The sequence below is a fragment of the Theropithecus gelada genome, chromosome 10 (genome assembly GCF_003255815.1).
Source record: "Theropithecus gelada isolate Dixy chromosome 10, Tgel_1.0, whole genome shotgun sequence".
In the NCBI taxonomy this organism is placed as follows: domain Eukaryota; kingdom Metazoa; phylum Chordata; class Mammalia; order Primates; family Cercopithecidae; genus Theropithecus; species Theropithecus gelada.
Genome location: NC_037678.1, coordinates 76,405,179 through 76,428,135, shown reverse-complemented (window position 1 = coordinate 76,428,135; position 22,957 = coordinate 76,405,179). Strand labels below are relative to the sequence as shown.

At 46.6% G+C, this 22,957-nt stretch overlaps 1 protein-coding gene across 1 annotated transcript in view; it reads left to right on the top strand.

Annotated features, from left to right (window-relative positions):
* The window catches only part of TMEM230 (transmembrane protein 230), a 48,949-nt gene extending 39,421 nt beyond the window's left edge, over positions 1-9,528 (top strand). Inside the window, exon 4 of the mRNA XM_025398895.1 lies at positions 8,663-9,528. Within this exon, the coding sequence (XP_025254680.1) occupies positions 8,663-8,824 (162 nt within the window). The 3' untranslated portion in view covers positions 8,825-9,528. The remainder of the gene's footprint in view (positions 1-8,662) is intronic.
* Positions 9,529-22,957: the final 13,429 nt, after the last annotated feature.

Here is a 22,957-nt window from a genome sequence, read left to right as displayed (position 1 = left end):
TTTTTTTGAGACAGGGTCTTGCTCTGTTGCCCAGGCCAGAGTGCAGTGACACGATCTCAGTTCACTGCAATCTCCGCCTCCCAAGCTCAAGTGACCCTAACACCTCAGCCTCACAAGTAGCTAGTACCACAGGTGTGCACCACCACCCCCCACTAATTTTTGTAGATGTATTTTTGTAGAGTGCAGTGGCGCGATCTCAGCTCACTGCAGCCTCCACTTTCCTGAGCTCAAACGACCTTCCCACCTCAGTTTCCCAAGTAGCTGGGACTACAGACACATGCCACCACATTCAACTAATTTTGTTTGTTTTTTGTAGAGATGGGGTCTCACTATATTGCCCAGGCTGATCTCGAACTCCTGGGCTCAAGCAATCCTCCCGCCTTGGCCTCCCAAAGTGCTGGGATTATAGGTTTGAGCCACTGCGCTCTGCCAATATTTGTTGAAAGAATGTATGAATGAATTTAAAGAAATAACCGGGGCAAGTTGGTTGCTATGTGGCCCAGACTGGTCTCAAACTCCTGGATTCAAGCAATCTGCCTGCCTCGGCCCCAAAGTATAAGCCACCAAACCTGGTCTCATTGTTAGAAATCTTGACAGCAATTGCAAAACATGATCTCACAGGATGTCATGAGGTTGGGCCCCTATAGGAAAAATATTATTTTCATTTATTTATTTGAGACGGAGTTTTGCCAGTCACTGCGCCTGGCCTCTTTTTAGTTTTATTTTATTCTTTTAAATCAGCTTTACTGGAGTACTATCTATGTTCCATAAAATGTACCATTTTAGGCCAGGCGCAGTGGCTTACGCCTGTAATCCCAGCACTTTGGGAGGCTGAGGTGGGCGGATCACCTAAGGTTGGGAGTTCAAGACCAGCCTGACCAACATGGAGCAACCCCATCTCTACTAAAAATAGAAAATTAGCCAGGCATGGTAGCGCATGCCTGTAATCCCAGCTACTCAGGAGGCTGAGGCAGGAGAATCACTTGAACCTGAGAGGTAGAGGTTGCAGTGAGCCAAGATAGTGCCATTGCACTCCAGCCTGGGCAACAAGAGGGAAATTTTGTCTCAAAAAAAAAAAAAAGATACCATTTTAACTATACAGGTTGATGCACTTAGATAAATGTATATACCTACATTCTGTATGCCTTTTTTATTGTGTTAAAAAACATATAACATTAAATTGATGGCTAGGTGCGAGGCTCGTGCCTATAATCCCAGCACTTTGGGAGGCCAAGGTGGAAGAATTGCTTGAGGCCAGGAGTTCAAGACAAACCTGGGCAGCATGGCGAGACTTGTCTTTATTTTAAAAAATAATAAAAATAAAATTAAAAAATAAAAGAGGAAAAAAATGTTTTTATTATTTTTATTTTTCTATAGAGACAGGATCTCATTATGTTGCCCAGACTGGTCTCAAACTCCTGGGCTCAAGAAATCCTCCCACCTCAAGGTCCCAAAGTGTTGGGATTACAAGTATGAGCCACCACACCCGGCCAGCAAGAAAAAATTTTTTAAAACATTAAATTTACCATCTTAACCATTTTTAAGTGTACAGTTTAGTAGTGTTAAATGTATTCACATTGTTGTGAAATAGATCTTTAGAACTTCGTCTTGCAAAACTGAAACTCTATACTCATTAGACATTAATTCCCTCTCCCTCTTCCCCGAGGAAAAGATTCTTTTTGAATCACCCCTATACAGTAAATGGAGCATTTAGTATATTTAAAGAACTCCCTAAAATAATCTCAAAATAGGGCCACTCCCAAAAAGAGCCAGTAAATCATTCAGGGCTCTTAAGAGTGCATTGTTTTTTTAATTCAACTCAAATTAACTAAGTAGTAAAAGAGGATTTGGGGACTCCTGTACCAGAACAGTCCTCTATCCAGGGCTCACATGATGACCTCAGGTAGTTTCTCTTCCGTTCTGACTCGACACTGTCTCTGGATGTTGTCTTCACACACTGGCTGGGAGCAGCACCAGGGGTTGTTGTGGGCTATGTCTTTCCTCAATCACAGCCTTTTCTTCTTGGGCCGGCCAAGAAGGAAGCTTTTCATTCCTGGAAACCCCAGCAGATGGGTCCTCTGCTGGATCTGCTTGGGTTTTCTGCCCATGATGACCAAAGGAATGTCCATGATGTCTTAAACAAATCAGGGCCCATGTGGGAGTTTGGGCGGGCGTTGATCCTCCCTTACTGCATGGCTGAGAATGGGTGAGCCAAGAATTAACCAAGGCAAGTTGGTTGCAGGGATAAAAGGCGGTGGGGGATGCTAGGGAGATACTGTGATATCTTTATATATTATATTACTCAAGCATTCAGTATTCAGTGAGTTCCAGTTGCAAAATGATCATCTTGATGAATGTTTGGGATGTGGATCACGCTGTCCCTGAATCAAAGTTTCAGGTGCAAATGGTTTATTAGAGAAGAGTGTGCTCCCAGGAGAAGCCTGTAAGGGGATGGAGTGACTGGACTGTGAATTACACCTCCAGGCAAAGGACCTGGGCTGTTGTCCTCCCATGCCAGTCTGGCTACTGGCCAGGGAGAAGGGGGAATTGAAAACTCCCAGACACTTCCAGCTCTCCAAGCAGTCACTGAGGCTCCTGTGCCCAAGTTGCCCGCCATTCATAGCAAGCAGACAGGAGATGGGTGCACAGAGCTTGTCAAAGATGAGGCTTCCACGAGTTGGAGGCCAGCCTGGGCAACATAGTGAGATTCCATCTCTTTAAAAAATACTAAAAATAATTTTTTTTAAAAAAAGGGCTGGCCAGGCACGGTGGCTTACGCCTGTAATCCCAGCACTATGGGAGGCCGAGGTGGGTAGATCACCTGAGGTCAGAAGTTCAAGACCAACCTGGCCAACATGGTGAAACCCTATCTCTACTAAAAACTACAAACATTAGCCAGGTGTGGTGGTGGGTGCTTCTAATCCCAGCTACTCGGGAGGCTGAGACAGGAGAATTGCTTGAATCCGGGAGGCGAAGGTTGCAGTGAGCTGAGATTGTGCCATTGTACTCCAGCCTGGGCAACAGAGCGAGACTCCATCTCAAAAAAAAGAAAAAACAAAAACCATGGCTTCCATAGAATCCACTATAAGGCATTACCAGGGATCTGATATGAAAGCTGGTGCCAGGGTGGGTGGGCCAGGGAGGCCCGGAGAGCTGGGGAGGGGGCAAGGCTTGTAGCTTGAGGTGAGTCACTGACAAAAGTGCCCACACAAAGGAGTAAACTACAGACCTGGCAGAGAGAGCACCTGGCCACGGGCCTGGAAGAATGCAGCTGTGGAAAAGAGAAGAGAAACGTGTGGTCTTGAGAGTGAAGAATGGAAAAACTTTTCCTCTACTCTTTTATTTCGAAATGGGGTCTCACTCTGTCACCCAGGCTGGAGTGCAGTGGTATAATCTCAACTCTCTACAGCCTTACCTCCTGGGATCAAGTGATCCTCCCACCTCCACCTCCACCTCCAGAGTAGCTGGGACTACCGGCATGCGCCACGGTGCCCACCTAATTTTTTTTTTTTTTTTTTTTTTTTGTAGAGATGGAGTTTTGCCATGTTGCCCAGGCTGGTCTCAAACTCCTGAGCTCAACTGATTCGCCTGCCTTGGCCTCCCAAAGTGCTGGAATTACAAGCATGTACCACCATGCCCAGCCTCCTCTACTCTTATATTCTGTAGCTGGGCCTGAGAGTTAAACTGTCAAAAGACAGATTAACAGGAGGAAAGTTTTATTTTGTGTATACACAGGGACTTCATAGAAAAGAAGTGAAAACCTAAAGAAGTGGTTAGGCCTGAGAGCTTATATATCATTTTAACAAAGGGTGATAAATTGTGGAGAGGTAACTAGACAAAGAAAAATGGGTTTGGGCTTCTAGGGGTTGTAAATTGTGGGAAAGTAAATATACGGGAGAAACTATAGATAGGTTAGATAAGGGTTATCTAGTAAGGTTTGTTTATGCAGATTCATCTTGGTACCATCTCCAGTGATAATGGTGATTAAGAGTTATTCTACTCTTCCTGGTAGGGAGAGAAAGACACCCTTACAAATGAAACTTTACGTTCTGCTTTTAGGCAGAAACAGGAGGGACAGTGATATGGTTTGGATGTGTGCCCCCTTCAAATCTCATGTTGAAGTGTGATCCCCAGTGTTGGAGGAGGGGCCTGGTGGGAGGTGTTGGGGTCATGGGGGCAGATTCCCCCATGAAGGGCTTGGTGCCGTCTCATGGTAATGAGTGAGCTCTTGCTCTGAGTTCAGGCAAGATCTGGTTGTGCAAAAGTGTGGCCCCTCCCCCGCCTTGCTTGTTCCCACCACGTGACATGCCTGCTCCCGCTTCACCTTCCACCATGAGTGGCAGCTCCCAGAGTCCTCACCAGAAGCTGAGCCCTGGCTCGTGCTATGCTTCTTGTACAGCCTGCAGAACCGTGAGCCAAACACACCTCTATTATTTATAAATTCCCAGCTTCAGGTATTCCTGCAAACACAGTAACACAGGCAGAGAGTTCTTCCGGTGTCTGCTATTTCTTAATTGACTTTAGCTTAAAATAATTCTTGTGCCAATGTGGCATAGTTTGGGGTGGCATATTCTGATTCCCTTCAAGGAGGACAGTCTAAGAGTGAAGGGAAGAGAGAGGAAGCTGTTGTTCAGTCTCCCCCACTTTGCTGCATCAACTCCCACTACCCAAGCCTTAGACTAGCCCTTGGGCTTTCCTATCTCTGGCCTCCGAGCTGACAACTCACATCACTGCTCTTCATCCAAGGCCCAGGCAGCCTCACCAGTACAGTCCCTGGTGCCAGGTCTCAGCCAGGCCCTGGCTCCAGTCCTGCCCTCCAACAGCTCTGACCACACTCTGGAGTCCCAGCCAGTGGCACCAAGCCAGGGTACACAGTGAAGTTCCCTCAGTGTGAGCCACCAAAGCCAAGCCCCGGGGCAAGAAAAATGCAGAACCTCCAGGCCGCTTCAAGTAGGGCTCCCTGTGTCCACATTCTCTCTCATTGTCTTTGCGTGCTCCACCTTCAGAGCCTGCCTGGTTCTTCCCACACCTATGACGTTCAGGAGAGTCTTTCTGGAGATTTTGGAGCTGTTGTGTAAGCACTGGGATTTTATATTTACCAGGGTGATAGTGTGGGAGGAAGAAAGTCCAGATCTCTTACATCGAAGAAGGATAACCCTGAGGTGTAATTGACACCCCACAGCTTCCCAAGGGACAAGGCTGAGACTGGAACTTCACGTGAAATGCCACCCTAGCTCAGTTTTCTCCTTTTCCCTGACATGCATCCCTCATTCCCTTACTGTTTCCCCTGGAAGCGCCTCCTTCATAATCTCTTGGACATGGATCCTCACTTCCTCACTTGTACGTGAATCCTCACTTCACTTCTTGTGCGTGAATCCTCACTGTGCTGTTTGGCTTCTGTTTCTCAAGTCATCAGTCTCCACAAGGAAGTTGGAACTAGATCTTCAGGAAACTTCAAGTTCATGTTCTTATAGTCTCACGGCCAAAAAGGAAAAAAACACTCTCCTACCAGCTCCAGGTAGAAAAGTGCTGGGGAGAGTTCTTCTTGGCTAACATGGATGATGTATCCGTCCCTGGAACCATCACCATGGACAGGGAAATAGGGTCCTGCAAACTCGCCAAGAACTATGTGATTCGAAAGGGGCTGAGTATGGAGGCTCATGCTTGTTTGGAATCCCATCTACTCTGGAGGCTGAGGTGGGAGGATCACTTGAGGCCAGGAGTTCAACACTAGCCTGGACCACATAGTGAGGACCCATTTCTACAAAAAAATACAAAAATTAGCCAGGCATGGTGGTGTATGCCTGTAGTCCTGGCCACTTAGCCGGCTGAGGTGGGAGGATCACTTGAACCCAGGAGGTCAAGGCTGCAGTGAGCCATGATGGTGCCACTGCACTCTAGCCTGGGCGACAGAATGAGACCCTATCTCCAACAAAAACTCAAAAAAGGCTGGGTCCGGTGGCTCAAACCTATAATCCCAGCACTTTGGGAAGCTGAGGCAGGTGGATCACTTGAGGCCAGGCATTCAAGACCAGCTTGGCCAACATGGTGAAACCCTATCTCTACTAAAAATACAAAAATTAGCCGGGCGTGGTGGCAGCATGGTGGCACACACCTGTAATTGCAGCTACTGAGAGGCTGAGGCATGAGAATCACTTGAACCCAGGAGGCAGAGGTTGCAGTGAGCTGAGATCACGCCACTGTACTCCAGTCTGGGCGACAGAGTGAGACTCTGTCTCAAAACATAAAAGAAGACGACATTTTTCTACTCTCTGTATATCTCTCCAAATGCATATATTAATGTCTATATTCACCTTGCTATATATGTATCACTATAACTATAAATCTATGTACTTTTTTTTTTTTTTTTTTGAGACGGAGTTTCGCTCTTGTTGCCCAGGCCGGTGTGTAATGGCACGATCTCGGCTCACTGCAACCTCAGCCTCCCGGGTTCAAGCGATTCTTCTGCCTCAGCCTCCCAAGTAGCTGGGATTACAGGCATGCGCCACCAGGCCCAAATAAGTTTGTATTTTTACTAGAGATGGGGTTTCTCCATGTTGGTCAGGCTGGTCTCGAACTCCTGACCTCAGGTGATCTTCCTGCCTCGGCCTCCCAAAGTGCTGTGATTACAGGTATGAGCCACCATGCCTGGCCAAATCTATGTACCCTTACACGAATATTCATGCCCCCATCTTTCTCTGGCTTCCTGTCCCTACATGTCCATGCCCAGTTCTGCATATGTCTGTCTTTGTGTGCTCTTGATTGGCTCTGCCCTGCTTTAGGCCCCACATAGCCCAGTGATGCTGAGCTGAGGCATTCACTAATAACTAGAATCAAAGGTATCTCCACTCCCAAGCTTTACCATCATTTCTGGTGCATCTAAGGACATGGTCAGCTGACTTTTGAGTATTGAGTACCCCCCCGGACAACGACTCCATTGCCATTCACGTGGAAATGGGGCATTGTTCACTCCTAGAAAATAAGGAAAAACGAACAAACAGAAGATTCTATACATCTTCTGAGAAGCCTATTTCTTTTATTCTGCCACGTTTGTTTCAGAGCAACCAAAAAAAAAAAAAGAAAGAAAAAAAGTTAGTCAGGAGTGGTGTGGTGCTATTCCGGAGGCTGAGGTGAGAGGATCACTTGAGCCCAGTGGGTGGAGGCTATAGCAAGCCTTAATCGCACCACTGTACTCCAGCCTGAGCAACAGTGAGACCTTGTCTCAAAAGGAGAATAAAGAACCAACCAACAAACAAAATCTGCCTGGTTATTTGCACAGGGTAAACAAAAATCCTTTTATGAAAATATTTGTTAGGTCTTCACCCTCTCAATAATTAAATACTGCTTTCCACTTATACATGAATTAGTGGAACCATGTAGTGAAAGGAGGTCACCTGTCACCTGCCACAGCCCTTAGCTCATCTGGATCAGGAATATGGCAGAGTAGGTAAGCTGGGCAGTGCTTTCTCACCAATAAGACTCCTGGGTGATCAAGACAACTTCCAGGTTCTCTTCCTGGCTTAGTCACTCTTCCGGTTCTCTATTTCTGCATTACAAATGGCCCCAACGCTTCATGACTGGACAGTTGATTTTTGTGTCTTATGGTTCTGCGAGTTCACTGGGCTCAGCTCAGCAGTTCTCATGTGGGATCTCTCAGGTGATTGTTGCCAGATATTGGTTAGTGCTACAGTTAGCACAAGACTCAATTGTATGCAAATACAAGATGGCTCCTTTACGGGGCTGGTGGATGATGCTAATTGGCTGCTGAGAACTCAGCTGGGACAATCAACTGGAGAGTTTATGCATGGCCTTTCCAAGCGGCTCAGGAGTCCACTTAGCATGGGGGCTGGGGTCTGAGAAGGAGTATCTCGAGAGCAAAGTTCCAAGAGAGCTAGATGAGACCTGCAAGGCTTCTTAACACTGTGCCCTGGAAGACACAAGATGTCCCTTCCACTCTTAAGTCACTAAAGTCAGTCCCAATTCAAAGAAAAGGGAATTTGCTGGGCGCAGTGGCTCACACCTGTAATCCCAGCACTTTGGGAGGCCGAGGCAGGCAGATCACTTGAGGCCAGGAGTTCAAGACCAGCCTGGCCAACGTGGTGAAACCCTGTCTCTCCTAAAAATACAAACATTAGCCAGATGTGGTGGCGCATGCATGTAATGCCAGCCACCTGGGTGGCTGAGGCACAAGAATCGCTTGAATCCTGGAGGTGGAGGTTGCAGTGAGCCGAGATGGTGCCACTGCACTCCAGCCTGGGTTACAAAGGGAGACTGTCTCACAAAGAAAAGGAAGGGAAGGGAGGGGAGGGGAGGGGAGGGGAGAGGAGGGGAGGGAAGGAAAAAGTGCAGAGGAGAAGAGAGGAAAGGAAAGGGACTTAGACTCTACCCCTTGAAATGCATTGCAGCGTTCATCTACGGGGAGGGAAGGAAATGTCGCTGTCTGCCCTCTTCAGAGATAGTTTTACCTTGGTCATTTACTGAGTGACAGATCACAAACAACCATGCAATGAGCAAGCAGATCTTGAGCTCCTGCCTCACACAGGCCTCCAGGAAGTGTTGTGGAGCACCAAAATGCATAAAATGTGGTTTCTTGACAATTAGGAGTTTTTGAGGGTTGAAGAAGTGAGAATGGTGGAATTGAGAAGGGGTGTTTCTTTCTCAGAGTCTGGAAGCCACCTCACAGGAACAAAAGAAAGCTGACCACAAACACCTACCAGCATCCCATGGGTACATGATGGGAGGCATCAGTGGGAGGACTCCCAAAGGAGGACTCAGTTCAAGGCTTCCAGAAAGAAGAGGAGCGCAGGCGTCACCACCTGACTGAGGTTGGTGCCTCTAATTTGAGATAAGTATCTTAAAAGGGCTAAACTGAAAATGTCCTAGGAATAAGTACGTCAGCATGAAATGACTCTGATTGTAAAATGCAGCAGAGAGCTTCTCCTACTAAGAGCAGGATATGTGGAGGGAATGCTCTGTATGCCTAGAGGAGCGGGCCAAAGGAATTCCAGCTGCCCTCTACCCGCTATGCAACTCCTCCTGTGAATGGTGAGAATGGTGCCGACCACTCCCCATGGCCCCACCTCTGTTCCTGAGGGTAGGAGGATTCCTGTCCCCTTCGTACCATCCTTGGTACTGAGAGCGATGCTGAAGAGACTGGGATGCTCATATTCTCACAAAGGGACCGCAGGGTGGTACAGATGGCTGGATGCCCAGTACTATATCCATTCTCCCCTTTTTCTTTAGTAATAGAACCACTGAACCTTAGCTGGATGAGTAATAAAACCACTGGATAATCTTGGCCTAACATGGTGATCTGATTTGGCTCTGTGTCCCCACCCAAATCTCACCTTGAATTGTAATCCCTGTAATTCTCATGTGTCAAGGGCGGGACTAGGTGGAGGTAATTGGATGATGGGCTGGTTTCCCCCATGCTGTTCTTGTGATAATGAGTGGCTCTCATGAGATCTGATGGTTTTATAAGCATCTGGCATTTTCCCTGCTTGCACTCACTCTGTCCTGGCATGCTGTAAAGAAAGTGCCTGCTTCTCCTTTGCCTTCCACCATGACTGTAAGTTTCCTGTAGCCTCCCTAGCAATGTAGAACTATGAGTCAATTAAACCTCTTTTCTTTATAAATTACCCAATCTCAGATATTTCTTCATAGCAGTGTGAGAACAGACTAATACGCACAGCCATTAATAGAAAAACTACGTTTCCCGGCATGCCATCTAACTAGGTATGGTCATGTGACTAGGCTCTGCCCAATGAAACACAGGTGGAAGTTGTTGGCGAAAACGCCATAAAACGGGAACAGCTGCAATATCAGCTGCAGGATATTATTCTACCTTTCCACCTGCCTGGGACCTGGATGTGGAACTGCAGTGTGAACTTTGCAACCTTGAAGAGAACAACCTTGATAATGGATGGTGAAGCAAGAAAGAGGAGCCTGAGGTTGGGTGCAGTGGCTCACACCTGTAATCCCAGCACTTTGGGAGGTTAAGGCAGGCAGATTGCTTGAACCCAGGAGTTTGAGACCAGCCTGGATAACACAGTGAGACTCCATCTCTTGTCTCTACAAAAAATAAAAAAAATAGCCAGGTCTGGTGGTGCATGCCTGTACTCCCAGCTACTACCAGGAGGTGGAGGTTTCAGTGAGTCATGATTGTGCCACGGCACTTCAGCCTGGGCAACAGAGTGAGACTCTCTGTCTTAAAAAAAAAAAAAAAAAGAGGTGGGTGGTGGGGAGGCCAGGTGCAGTGGCTCGCGCCTTAATCCCAGCACTTTGGGAGGCGGAGGCCAGTGGATTATGAGGTCAGGAGTTCGAGACCAGCCTGGCCAACATAGTGAAACCCTGTCTCTACTAAAAATACAAAAATTAGCTGGATGTGGTGGCACGCACCTGTAGTCGCAGCTACTCAGGAGGCTGAGGCAGGAGAATCGCTTGAACCCGGGAGGCAGAGGTTGCGGTGAGCCAAGACGGCACCATTGCACTCCAGCCTGGGTGACAGAGCAAGACTCTGTCTTAAACAAAAAAAAAAAGATAGGAGCCTAAGCACTGTTGACATTGTGGCATATTCATCTGCAGCATGGTGGGCAGTTCCAGGACACCTGACATGTTCCCACTGCAGAAACCGCTCGGGTTTCTCCAGCACCACTGAAGCTTGCTCAGCCCGTGTAGAGTAGCCTGGACATACTGGGGCTTTATTTTCCTGAGGACAACCCTCAACCAGTGAGTGCCAGGAATCCGTGGGTAACTGCCCACCTGTTTTCCCCCCTCTCACCGGATAATTCTGAAGCATCTTCTACCCAACTCTGCAGAGGGTCCCTGCAGGACTGAGCCTGGTGCCCGCAGTGATAATATGCACTTCAGTGCACCTTTTCTTGGCTTTCCACCCTGCCCTTTCTCACTTCTCCACTACTTGGAATCCTTTCCAAACAAACTACCCATACCTGATATCTACTTTTACATAAACCCAAGCTAAGATGGTGAAATATTGCTTCATTTTGAAGTCAGTGGGATCAATTAAAACCTTAAAGAGGGATTTGGATGTATGTGGATTGGCAGCTGAGGACCCCAGGGGTAGGGACCAGAGACTGGAAACAGATGAGTCGGGGGATGAACACCCTCATGTCTGTGAGGGATGATGAGCATTAACCCGGGTCAGGAAAGTTCTGTCTGACCCAAGGGACATTCAAGGTGTGACCTCGTGAATCACAGGTGTGAATAACCAGAAGGAAGATCCTTGGGTATGTTTGGGGTTTTGACTTTTTTGTTTTTGAGACGGAGTCTCTCTCGCTCTATTGCCTAGGCTGGAATGCAGCGGCACGATCTCACTGCAACCTCTGCTCCCCGGGTTCAAGCTATTCTCCTGCCTTCAGCCTCCCGAGTAGCTGGGACTGCAGGCATACACCACCACAGCCAACTAATTTTTTTTTTGTATTTTTAGTAGAAACGGGGTTTCACCATGTTGGCCAGGCTGGTCTCAAACTCCTGACTTCAGATGTTCCTCTCACCTCAGCCTTCCAAAGTGCTGGGATTACAGGCGTGAGCCACTGTGCCTAGCCAACATTTTTGTTTTTTAAAAAATGTTCTCTTTCCTCCACTCCCTAGTTTTGCCTTTTCTGGGATGCTCCAGAACTCTAGGAGGACAAACAAGTCCTTCATGTCCAACATTAGGGGAAGGCAGCATCCTCCAAAGAAGAGTGACTCACACTGACCAGCTGGCAGAGAAGCCTAAGGCCAGGCCCTGGGACGTGGAGAGCCAGTCCCAGCCTGGTCCGGAAGGAGGCGTGCCAGGGTGGCAATGATGCATCACCCACGTGGTTTACTGGCCTTGACTAACCTGACCATGACTTAGCAAAGCTGTGAGGTTTCCCAGTCTGGACCAATATGGGTGTGTGGGTAGAATACAGCCAGCAAGGGGAGGCGAAGGCCTGAGCAGCATGTCAAAACCAGGAACTTGTGGCCTCTTTCCCCGTCACCACAGCCCCTCTCCACCCTTCCTCACATCTGTCCCTGCTTCCCCGGTCATCCCAGGGACGGGGGTCTCCAGTGCAGCCCACTCCTCATCATGGTATTACTCCAGTACAGCTCCAATCTGACCTACAGGTGCGGTGTTTGGCATAGCAGGGGCATGATCCCTACTACCTACAACCAGTGAGTCACAGCCCTTTGGTCCAGTCTGTGGACTAGTCACTTCCTGTCCATCATGTGAGCTCCCACAGAACCCAGGTCCTGCCCCAGAGCCCAGGCATTAGACAGGCCCTGGCCTTAATCCGGTTATCTCAGAGGCATCCCATATGTGTCCAGGACACCTGGGAAGCTGGTGGTAGTGAGGAGTGAAGTGCGGTAGGGGGCTTCTTCTCTGGCCCCCTGGCTTCCTGCCAACCAAGAAAATAGGCCCCACTCACAGCCACCTCTCCCCTGCTGGCTAGTCTCAAACAGATCATTAGAAGGACTTTGCTGCCCATAACAACAAGGGTCACTGGTGAAAACAAGTAGCTCAGGGAGGTGGATCATGGAAATCACAGAAGCAGAGATTTCTCTGTTCTCATCCCCTAAATCACCAGTGCCCCTGCTCCTGACAATTGGTCACCTCTCAGCCAACATCTGAGCCTGTGGTGTCCCTTCCTAGTGACAGAGTTCATGATACTCATGGATTATTTCAACGTGTTGGGAAGTTAGTCTGTTTTTTTTTTTTTTTTTTAAAGAGATGGGATCTGGCCATGTTGCCTAGGCTTGGCTCAAACTCAAGCTCAAGTGATCTTTCCCACCTCGGCCTCCCAAAATACTGGGATCACAGGTGTGAGCCACCACACCTGGCTGAGGAAGTTAGTCTTTAGAATGAGACTAAACCTGCTTTCCTATATTTTTCATCTTTTCATGTGCTTATTGGATATTTGCATTTCATTCATGAAAAAAATTATATCTTTTCGGTTCTTGTTTTTTTAATAGAGATGAGGTCTCAATTTGTTGGCCCAGGCTGGCCTCAAACTCCTAAGCTCTAATGATGCTCCCACCTCAGCCTCCCAAAGTGCTGGGATTACAGGCATGAGCCACCACACCTGGCCATTGGTATTTTTTAAATCTGTTCAAGTATCTGTACTTTGGTTTTCTTTCTTACTACAAATGCTATCTTTGTTCTCAACTCTTTTTTTTCTTTGATCACCTTTTTCAAAAATGTCCATTTTATTATTTTTCCTTCATTGAATTAGCGTTTGGTTTGATTGATAAAATTTATGATTGAGTTTTCACTTGATTTATTTTTGTTTTCATCTTTAGTAATTTTTGCTTATACTTCCTTTGGACTTATTTTGCTATTACTTGTCAGCCTCCTAGGTAGAAAATTTAATTTACATAATGTCAGTCATTTTTTTTTTTTTTTGAGACGGAGTTCGCTCTTGTTGCCCAGGCTGGAGTGCAATGGCGTGATCTCGACTCACTGCAACCTCCGCCTCCCAGGTTCAAGCGATTCTCCTGCCTTAGCCTCCCAAGTAGCTGGGATTACACCTATGCCCCACCACACCCAGCTAATTTTGTATTTTTAGTAGAGACGGGGTTTCTCCATGTTGGTCAGGCTGGTCTCAAACTCCCGAACTCAGGTGATCCACCTGCCTTGGTCTCCTAAAGTGCTGGTATTACAGGCGTGAGCCACTGCGCCTGCCCTGATAATGTTTTTGTTTTTGTTGTTTTTGAGATGGAATCTTGCTCTGTTGCCCAGGCTGGAGTGTCGTGGTGCAATCTCAGCACACTGCAACCTCCACCTCCTGGGTTCAAGTGATTCTCCTGCCTCAGCTTCCCAAGTAGCTGGGACTACAGGTGTGCGCAACCACACCTGGTTGATTTTTGTATTTTTAGTAGAGACAGGGTTTCACCATGTTGGCCAGGCTGGTCTCCAACTTCTGACCTTAGATGATCTACCTGCTTTCAGCCTCCCAAAATGCTGGGATTATAGATGTGCACCACCGCACCTGGCCAGTCTGTCTTGTTTTGTTATCTGTGAACCTGTGGGCATGCATTTTCCTAAGTACCACTTTGGCCACATTTTCCAGATTTTGTCATACAGCTCTCTAATTATGTTTTTTTCCTGGGTTGTAATTTGTGTTTTTATTTCCCCTTGGAACCAAGAATCATTTAGAAAGCTTTTATAAACATTTCCAAGTTAACAAATTTTGGGATAATTTTTTGGATTTTTAAATAAATTCTATTTCACTGTGGTCAGAGAATACACACATATGTGTACACCTATATGTATATGCAGCTTGTATGACTTTTCACTTTTCTGTAACTTTAATCCACCTGTCTCAGGTCTGTCCTCTGATCCCCCTCAAAGAAAGCTTAGTTCCTTTTTCACAGGATGTGCCATTAAATATTTCATAGCAAGCCGGGCACAGTGGCTCACACCTGTAATCTCAGTACTCTGGGAGGCCGAGTTGGGTAGACCACTTGAGGTTAGGAGTTGGAAACCAGCCTGGCCAATATGGTGAAACCCCATCTCCACCAAAAAATACAAAAATTAGCCAGGTATGGTGGTGCACACCTGTAATCCCAGCTACTCAGTAGGCTGAGGCAGGAGAATCACTTGAAACCGGGAGGCGGAGGTTGCGGTAAGCTGAGATCATGCCATTGTACTCCAGCCTGGGTGATAGAGTGAGACTTCGTCTCAAAAAAAAAAAAAATTCATAGCAGCTACTTAGTGATTCCTGTTGAGGGGGGTGGAGGAGGATTATGCACTCCTTCCCTGGAGACTTTTGGTCCTCTGGGACCACTCTTTCCCCGGAGACTTTTGGTCCTCTGGGACCTTCTTAAGCACTCAGATCCACCAGCCTCCCTTCCTCCTCCCCATTTACTGTGTTGAGACAGGACAGGAAAAGTTGCTCTAAGTTAGACATTCACAGTAGGACAGCCGTGGTCAGCCTTCACTGTCCTGGGGTCCATCTCTGAAGACACTGGAGTCTTTCAGTGTCCCTCCCTCATAACTTATGAAACCAATATGGTGCTCAGAATGCAGGGAGCAGAGCATCTCCTCTCTCTGTCGCTGGAGACTATACTTCTCTTTATATGCTTCAAAGCTAGTATTGTCTTTTTCATAGCTCAGTCCATAAACTAAAGTCCCAAGTCAGTGTTTCCCACATTGTGTTCCATGGAATACCAGCTCTGTAGACATCAATAGGTAATATACAGTTCTGTTTAGGGACTGCTGATTATTTATTTATTTATTTATTTATTTATTTATTTATTTATTTTTGAGACAGGGTCTCACTCTGTTTCCCAGGCTGGAATGCAGTGCCACGATCAGGGCTCACTGCAGCCTCGAACTCCCAGGCTCAAGTGATCCTCTCACCTCAGCCTCCTGAGTAGCTGGGAGTACAAGCATGCACCACCACGCCCGGCTAATTTTTTGTATTTTTGTTTTTAGTAGAGACAGGGTTTCGCCATGTTGACTAGTCTGGTCTTGAACTCGTGGACTCAAGCAATCGGCCTGCCTTGGCCTTTCAAAGTGCTGGGATTACAGGTGTGAGTTGCTGTGCTTGACCTAGGACTGCTGATTTAAACAAAGAGAAATTTACTCCTTTACCATGGGCATTCAGGTCGCTGTATTTTCTAGTGCATAAATTGACTTTTTTTTTTTCTTTTTTTAATTGAGAGAGTCTCACTGTGTTGCCCAGGCTGGTCTTGAATTCCTGGGCTCAAGTGATTCTCCCACCTCCGCCTCCCAGTGTGCTGGGATTACAGGTGTGAGCCTCCACACCCAGCCACATAAATGGCCTTTTTTTTTTTCTTTTTTTTTGAGACGGAGTTTCACTCTTGTTGCCTAGGCTGGAGTGCAATGGTGTGATCTCGGCTCACTGTAACCTCCACCTCTCAGGCTCAAGCGATTCTCTCACCACAGCCTCCCAAGTAGCTGGGATTACAGGCACCCGCCATCATGCCTGGCTAATTTTTTTTTGTATTTTTATAAAGACGCGGTTTCACCATGTTGACCAGGCTGGTCTTGAACTCCTGACCTCAGGTGATCTGCCCGCCTCGGCCTCTCAAAGTGCTGGGATTACAGGTGTGAGCCACCATGCCTGGCCTATAAATGGACTTTCTAAAAAGAGGAAAAAGCATAGTGGTGCTTCCCAAACTAATCTGTGATAGAACCCTCTGTAGAACACCAGGTACATGTTCCAGAACAGATGCTATATGCTCCCTAAGGCCCTATTTTCAAGTATACTCCTGTGATGTATTTTGTTTTGGTTGAACTTTGTGTAGCCAATTGTTAGAGTCGGTCCTTTGCTTCATCCTCCCAGTGGGTTTGTATCTTGATTCCCCAATCCAGTGTTTCAGCTTTCCTCTGAGATTCTTACTATCAGTGAATCAGATCAGCCTGTGACCTATGTTCTCATACAATGCATAGATAAGCGCTTGGAAAAGGACAGGACCAAGGACAGAGCCATATAGTGTGCCTCTGAAATAGGGAGACACACACATTCATCCCATAGAATGACTTTGATTGATTGATAAGGGCTGCCTGGGCTAGCACTTCCCAGCCTTCCTTGTGGTGAATCATGTGAGAATGCAGGATGTGACTCAGGGAGTTTGGGGTGGGTCTGAGATTCTGCATTTCTCACAGACTCCCAGGTAATGCTGATGCTGCCAGTTCTGAAACTACATTTTGAGTAGCAAGGTACTAGAGCACTGCGTTGAAAAGGGATCTGAGGCTACATCTGCACTCACGTGATCAATTAGTAATGTTTGCCACGGGCAGAGAAATGAGCTGTGAATAATGTGCCATCTTTGCCCTACAAGTGTATGTTGAAAATGATGTGTTATTCAAGAAAGTGGAGGGGAAAAGTAAGGTATTTATACCATAATATGTTATACAAGCATGAAAATGAATGTCTTCATATTTTTGATAGCACAAATTCCAAGCCGTATTATGTTCTTTAAAAGGCAGGTTTGGAAAATAAACTGTATACTACACTCCTATGTGTTTACAATAATCGATAATCATATACTCTGACAATGCCAAGATTTGATGAAGGTATAGAGAATGGGAACATTTTTACACTACTGGTGAGAACATGAACTGATATGGCTTTGGGAAACTATCTGGTATTATCAGTACAACTGAAGACACATACACTCTATAACCCAGTAATCATTCTCATGTGTACCAAGACCCATGGATAGACGCACTGCATGTAATAACCCCAAGTTGAAAACTCAAATGTCCCTCAAAAGGAAGATTGATAAATTTTGGTATATTCATAATGAAATGCTACACAATAATGGATATGACAAAACTCTAGCTATGTGTGGATGAATCTGAGAAACAAAATGTTAACTGAAAAAGACAAGACACAAAAGACAATACAATGGGCCAGGCACAGTGGCTCACGCCTGTGATCCCAGCACTTTGGGAGGCGGAGGCAGGCAGATCACGAGCTCAGGCGTTCAAGAGCAGCCTGGCTAACCAGGTGAAACCCTATCTCTACTGAAAATATAAAAATTAGCTGGGCATGGTGGTGTATTCCCATAATCCCAGCTACTCAGGAGGCTGACGCAGAAGAATTGCTTGAACCCGGGAGGTAGAGGTTGCAGTGAGCTGAGATTGTGCCACTGCATTCCAACCTGGGCGACAGAGCAAGACTCCATCTCAAAAAAAAAAAAAGAAAAAAGACAATACACTGTACGTTGTATGATTCTAGTCCATACATTTCAAAAATAGAATATTTTTGAATATATTATTTGGTGATGTGTACACAGGTGCTAAAACTATTCTTTTTTTAAAGGCAAGGAAACAGGGCTGGGTGCAGTGTCTCACACCTGTAATCCCAGCACTTTGGGAGGCCAAGGTGGGAGGATTGCTTGAGGCCAGAGTTCAAGACTAGCCTGAACAATATAGCAAGAAGTCATCACTACAGAAGATTTAAAAAATTAGCTGGCTGGGAGCAGTAACTCATGCCTGTAATCCCCAGCACTTTGGGAGGCCAAGGTGGGTGGATTACCTGAGGTCAGGAGTTTGAGACCAGTCTGGCCAACATGATGAAACCCCATCTTTACTAAAAATACAAAAATTAGCCAGGCATGGTAGTGGTTGCTGGTAATTCCAGCTACTCAGGAGGCTGAGGCAGGAGAACTGCTTGAACCCAGGAGGTGGAGGTTGCAGTGAGCTAAGGTTGTGCCACTCTACTCCAGCCTGGGCGACAGAGCAAGACTCTGTCTCAAAGTCCTGGGCTCAAGTGATCTACCCACAGGCGTGGATTATAGGCATGGGCCACCTTGCCCAGCCTAAAACATGCATATATTTCTAATTCCATATAGCAAGTTGATTCTAACAGAATGTTTTCATTGATTTTTTTTTTTTTTTTTTTTTAAGACAGAGTTTCACTCTTGTCAACCAGGCTGGAGTGCAATAGCGTGATTGATTTTACTTGTTCCATCATTCTGGATCACAGAGATTGCCCTAAACCTTGGTGTTATCATCTCTCTCTCTGTTTTTTTAGAGGCAGTGTCTCACTATGTTGCCCAGGCTGGTCTTAAGCAATCCTCCTGCCTTGGCCCCTCAAAGTGCTGGGATTACAGGTGTGAGCCACCGTGCCCAGCCATTATTATCTCACATACTGATTGTTCCTTCAAGCTTAGAGTCATTTACAATTCGATAAACATTTCTTCCATTTTTTTCATTGATCATGCCACTGCACTGTAGCCTGGGTGACAGAGCAAGACCCTGTGTCAAAAAAAAAAGAAAACAATGTCGTAAGTCAGGCTCCCTAGAAGCAGAGCCTGAGGCAGGGATTCAGCTGCACATGATGTCTTCAGGGAGTGCTCCCGGGAGAAGGGAAGCCACATGCAGCAGAGGAAGAAGCTGAGCAAAGATGTCGTTTTCATCTAGAATCTAGCCTTAGCATAATCCCACAGAGAGCTCAGAAGTATGAACAGCATCACAGTGTTGGTCTCACTCTGGGGCAAGAGGACCAGCCTTTATGCAACAGAGTCACACAGCACTAGTTGCAGGCTGCTGGGGGTGGGTAACCTCCCAGGCAAGGCGACCCCAGTTGGCCAAAAATAACTCTCTAGAAAATGGGGCAGTTGTGAGTCATTATCAACCATCACCCCCTGCAGCTGGGGGAAAGATGCACCAGGCAGCCGTATGAGCTTAATTGTCCTCCAAAATGTCATATGTAGAAACCCTAACCTCCAGTGCCTCAGAATGTGACTCTGAGACAGGACTTTTGAAGAGGTAATTAACTTAAAATGAGGCTGTTAGGTTGGCCCCTAATCCAATCTGACTGATATCCTCATAAGAAGAGGAATTAGGACGCACAGAGAGACACCAGGAATACATATGCACAGAAGAAAGAGCATTTGAGGACACAGAGAGACTATGGCCATCTGCAAGCCAAGGAGAGAGACTCAGAAGAAACCAATCCTGCACGTGCCTCGATCTTGGACTTCTAGCCTCCAGAGCTATGAGAAAACACATTTCTGTTGTCTAAGCCAAAGCTTGTGGTACTTTATGGTAGCTTGAGCTGACTGAGACAGCAGATAAACAGAGTCTGGATGGCACCAATGACATCCAGTACATCTTTTTTTTTTTTTTTTTTTTTTGAGACGGAGTCTCACTCTATCATCCAGGCTGGAGTGCAATGGTGTGATCTTGGCTCACCACAATCCCCACCTCCCGGGTCCAAGTGATTATCCTGCCTCAGCTTCCTGAGTAGCTGAAATTACAGGTGTGAACCACCATGACCAGCTAATTTTTGTATTTTTAGCAGAGACAGGGTTTCACCATGATGGCCAGGCTGCCCCGATTTTTTTGTATTTTTAGTAGACACAAGGTTTCACCATGTTGGCCAGGCTAGTCTCAAACTCCTGACCTCAGGTTATCTGCCTGCCTTGGCCTCCCAAAGTGCTGGCATTACAGGCATGAGCCACCGCGTCCAGCCTCCACTACATCTTCATGTATGCTCTCCATCCAAATAATCTCTCCTTTCCTTCCCCACCTGCTCCCAAACACAGCTCATTTAAATCTGTCTTCCCTCTCTTCATGGGGAGCTACCGTGCCAATTACAGGAACCAGCTAATCTCCTGTATCAGCTGCCTGCCCCAGACAGGAGCCAACCAGTTTCCCAGCCTCCTTTCAGCACTTTTGACCTCTCAATGAAAAGAGTGCCAATGGGCTAGGAATGGTCTTTTGGTTGAAATGAGCCATAAACCATCAGATAATTGCACAGGTTTCTGTATCTCCACCTTTAATCCACCATTGAGACCCAGTTCTGACTTAGGGGCGCTATGTGTCCTTGCCCAGTCTGCAAAGAGCTTAAGAATTGTTCCCATGATCCCCATGGAGGGGCAGAGTGTCACAAAGGGAAGGAGACAGAGTTGGCTAAACTTTCTGAGGTGAGATCTTTAGTTTATTAAATCATTAAGGTTAATTTTCTTTCCAATGTTGGATTTTTCTTGTTGAACACTAACTCTGTTGATCCAGTTTCCACCTAACAGTGGGAATTCTGCAGCCTTCCAGTTGGCTGAACAAGCAGTGGACACCAAGTTTGTTAAGTTTAGGGTTGGTAAGTTTGAGTAAGAACTTTGGCTTTTTATCTGGGTGAAATCGGAAGCCATTGGTGAATGTAATAGTTTGCTAGGGCTGTCATAACAAAGTACCCCAGACGGGGTGGCTTAAACAACTGAAACTAATTTTCTTGCCGTTCTGGAGGCTTAAAGTCCAAGACCAAGATGTCAGCAGGGTTGGTTTCTCCTCAGCCCTCTTTCCTTGGCTTGTAGAGATGGCAGTGTTCTTCTGTAACTTCACACGATCTTCCCTTTATGTGTGGCGTCCAATTTCCTTCTTTTTTTTTTTTTTTTTTTTTTTGAGGTAGAGTCTCACTCTGGCTGGAGTGAAGTGGCATGATCTTGGTTTACTGCAACCTCTACCTCCTGGGTTCAAGCAATTCTCCTGCTTCAGCCTCCAGAGTAGCTGGGATTACAGGTGCCTACCACCACGCCCAGCTAGTTTTTGTATTTTTAGTAGACACGGGGGTTTCACCACGTTGGCCAGGCTGGTCTCGAACTCCTGACCTCAAGTGATCCACCTGCCTTGGGCTCCCAAAGTGCTGGGATTACAGGCGTGAGCCACTGTGCCTGGCCTCTTCTTTTTTTTCACTGTAGCCTCGACCTCCAGGGCTCAAGTGATTCCCCCACCTCAGCCTCCCAAATAGCTGGTGGGACTACAGGTGCACACCACCACGCCTGGCTAATTTTTTGTTGTTGTTGTTGTTGTTGTTGTTGTTGTTGAAACGGAGTCTCGCTGTGTCTCCCAGGCTGGAGTGCAGTGGCGCGATCTCGGCTCACTGCAAGCTCCGCCTCCCGGGCTCACGCCATTCTCCCGCCTCAGCCTCCAAGTAGCTGGGACTATAGGCGCCCGCCACCACGCCCGGCTAGTTTTTTGTATTTTTAGTAGAGACAGGGTTTCACCATGTTAGCCAGGATGGTCTCGATCTCCTGACCTCGTGATCCACCCGCCTCGGCCTCCCAAAGTGCTGGGATTACAGGCTTGAGCCACCCGCCCGGCCCTGGCTAATTTTTATATTTTTTTATAGAGTCGAGGTTTTGCTATGTTGCCCAGGCTGGTCTCAAACTGCTGGGCTCTAGCAATCTGCCCACCTTGGCCTCCCAAAGTGCTGGGATTACAGGCATGAGCCATTGCACCTGGCCTCAATTTTCCTCTTCTAATGAACGCATAAGTCATAATGTGTTAAACCCCACCCTAATGACCTCATTTTAATGTAATTGCGTCTTTGAAGACTCTATCCCCAAATACAGTTACATTTTGAGGTACTGGGGCTTAGAACTTCAACATATGAACTGAATTGGAGGGGGACACAATTCAGCCTGGAACAGAGGGTTTTGGACAGAAGAAGGACTTTGTAATGTCTTACCTGACTTGTTTTATAGTAGAGATAGGGTCTTGCTCTGTTGCCCGGGCTGGAGTGCAGTGGCATGATCACAGCTCATTGCAGCCTTGAAATCCTGGCTCAAGCAATCTTTCTGCCTCGACGTCCAAGAGCACTGGAATTACAGGTGCGAGCCACCATGCCTGGCTGTCATCTGACTTTTTTAAAGGACCACTTAGGTTGTTGGGTAAGAAGGCAAGAGTATCAGAGCAGGGCCCACCAGGAGATGACTGCAATAATCCAGAGGAGAGAAGAGGATGTCTTGAGTAGGGAGATAGCAGTGATAATACGCAGATAATAAGGGGAATCAGATCCTAAAATATATATATAGATACACTTTTTTTTGGAGACTGATATATATCCATTGAGGTCAGGAGTTCGAGACCAGTCTGGCCAACATGGTGAAACCATGTCTCTACTAAAAATAGAAAAATTAGCCGGGCATGGTGGTGGCCACCTGTAATCTCAGCTACTTGGGAGGCTGAGGCAGGAGAATCACTTGAACCCAGGAGGCAGAGGTTGCAGTGAGCCAAGATCAGGTCACTGCACTCTGGGCTGGGGGACTGAGTGAGACTCCATCTCAAAATCCCAGCTACTTAGGAAGCTGAGGTGGGAGGATCACTTGAGCCCGGGAGGCCAAGACTGTAGGTGAACCGAGATTGCATCACTGCATTTCAGCCTGGGCGACAGGAGACTCTGTCTCAAAATAAAACACACACACACACACACACACAAATAAAGGCAATGCGTTAATCTGGGTGGAAATGAGACGCATGTTATTTAGGAATGTGAGGTAGCCATCCAGTGATGTTTAACGGATGTTTGTACGGCCAACTTTCCAGAAAAAAAATGTGCATATGTATTAATATATACATTTATTACAAATTTCTCTGATATAAGGGATATATGGTATACAATTTACAGATGATAAAATACATTTATTTCTCTTTTTTCCTTTTCCTTTTTTTTTTTTTTGACATAACGTCTGTCGCCTAGGCTGAAACGCAGTGGCACAA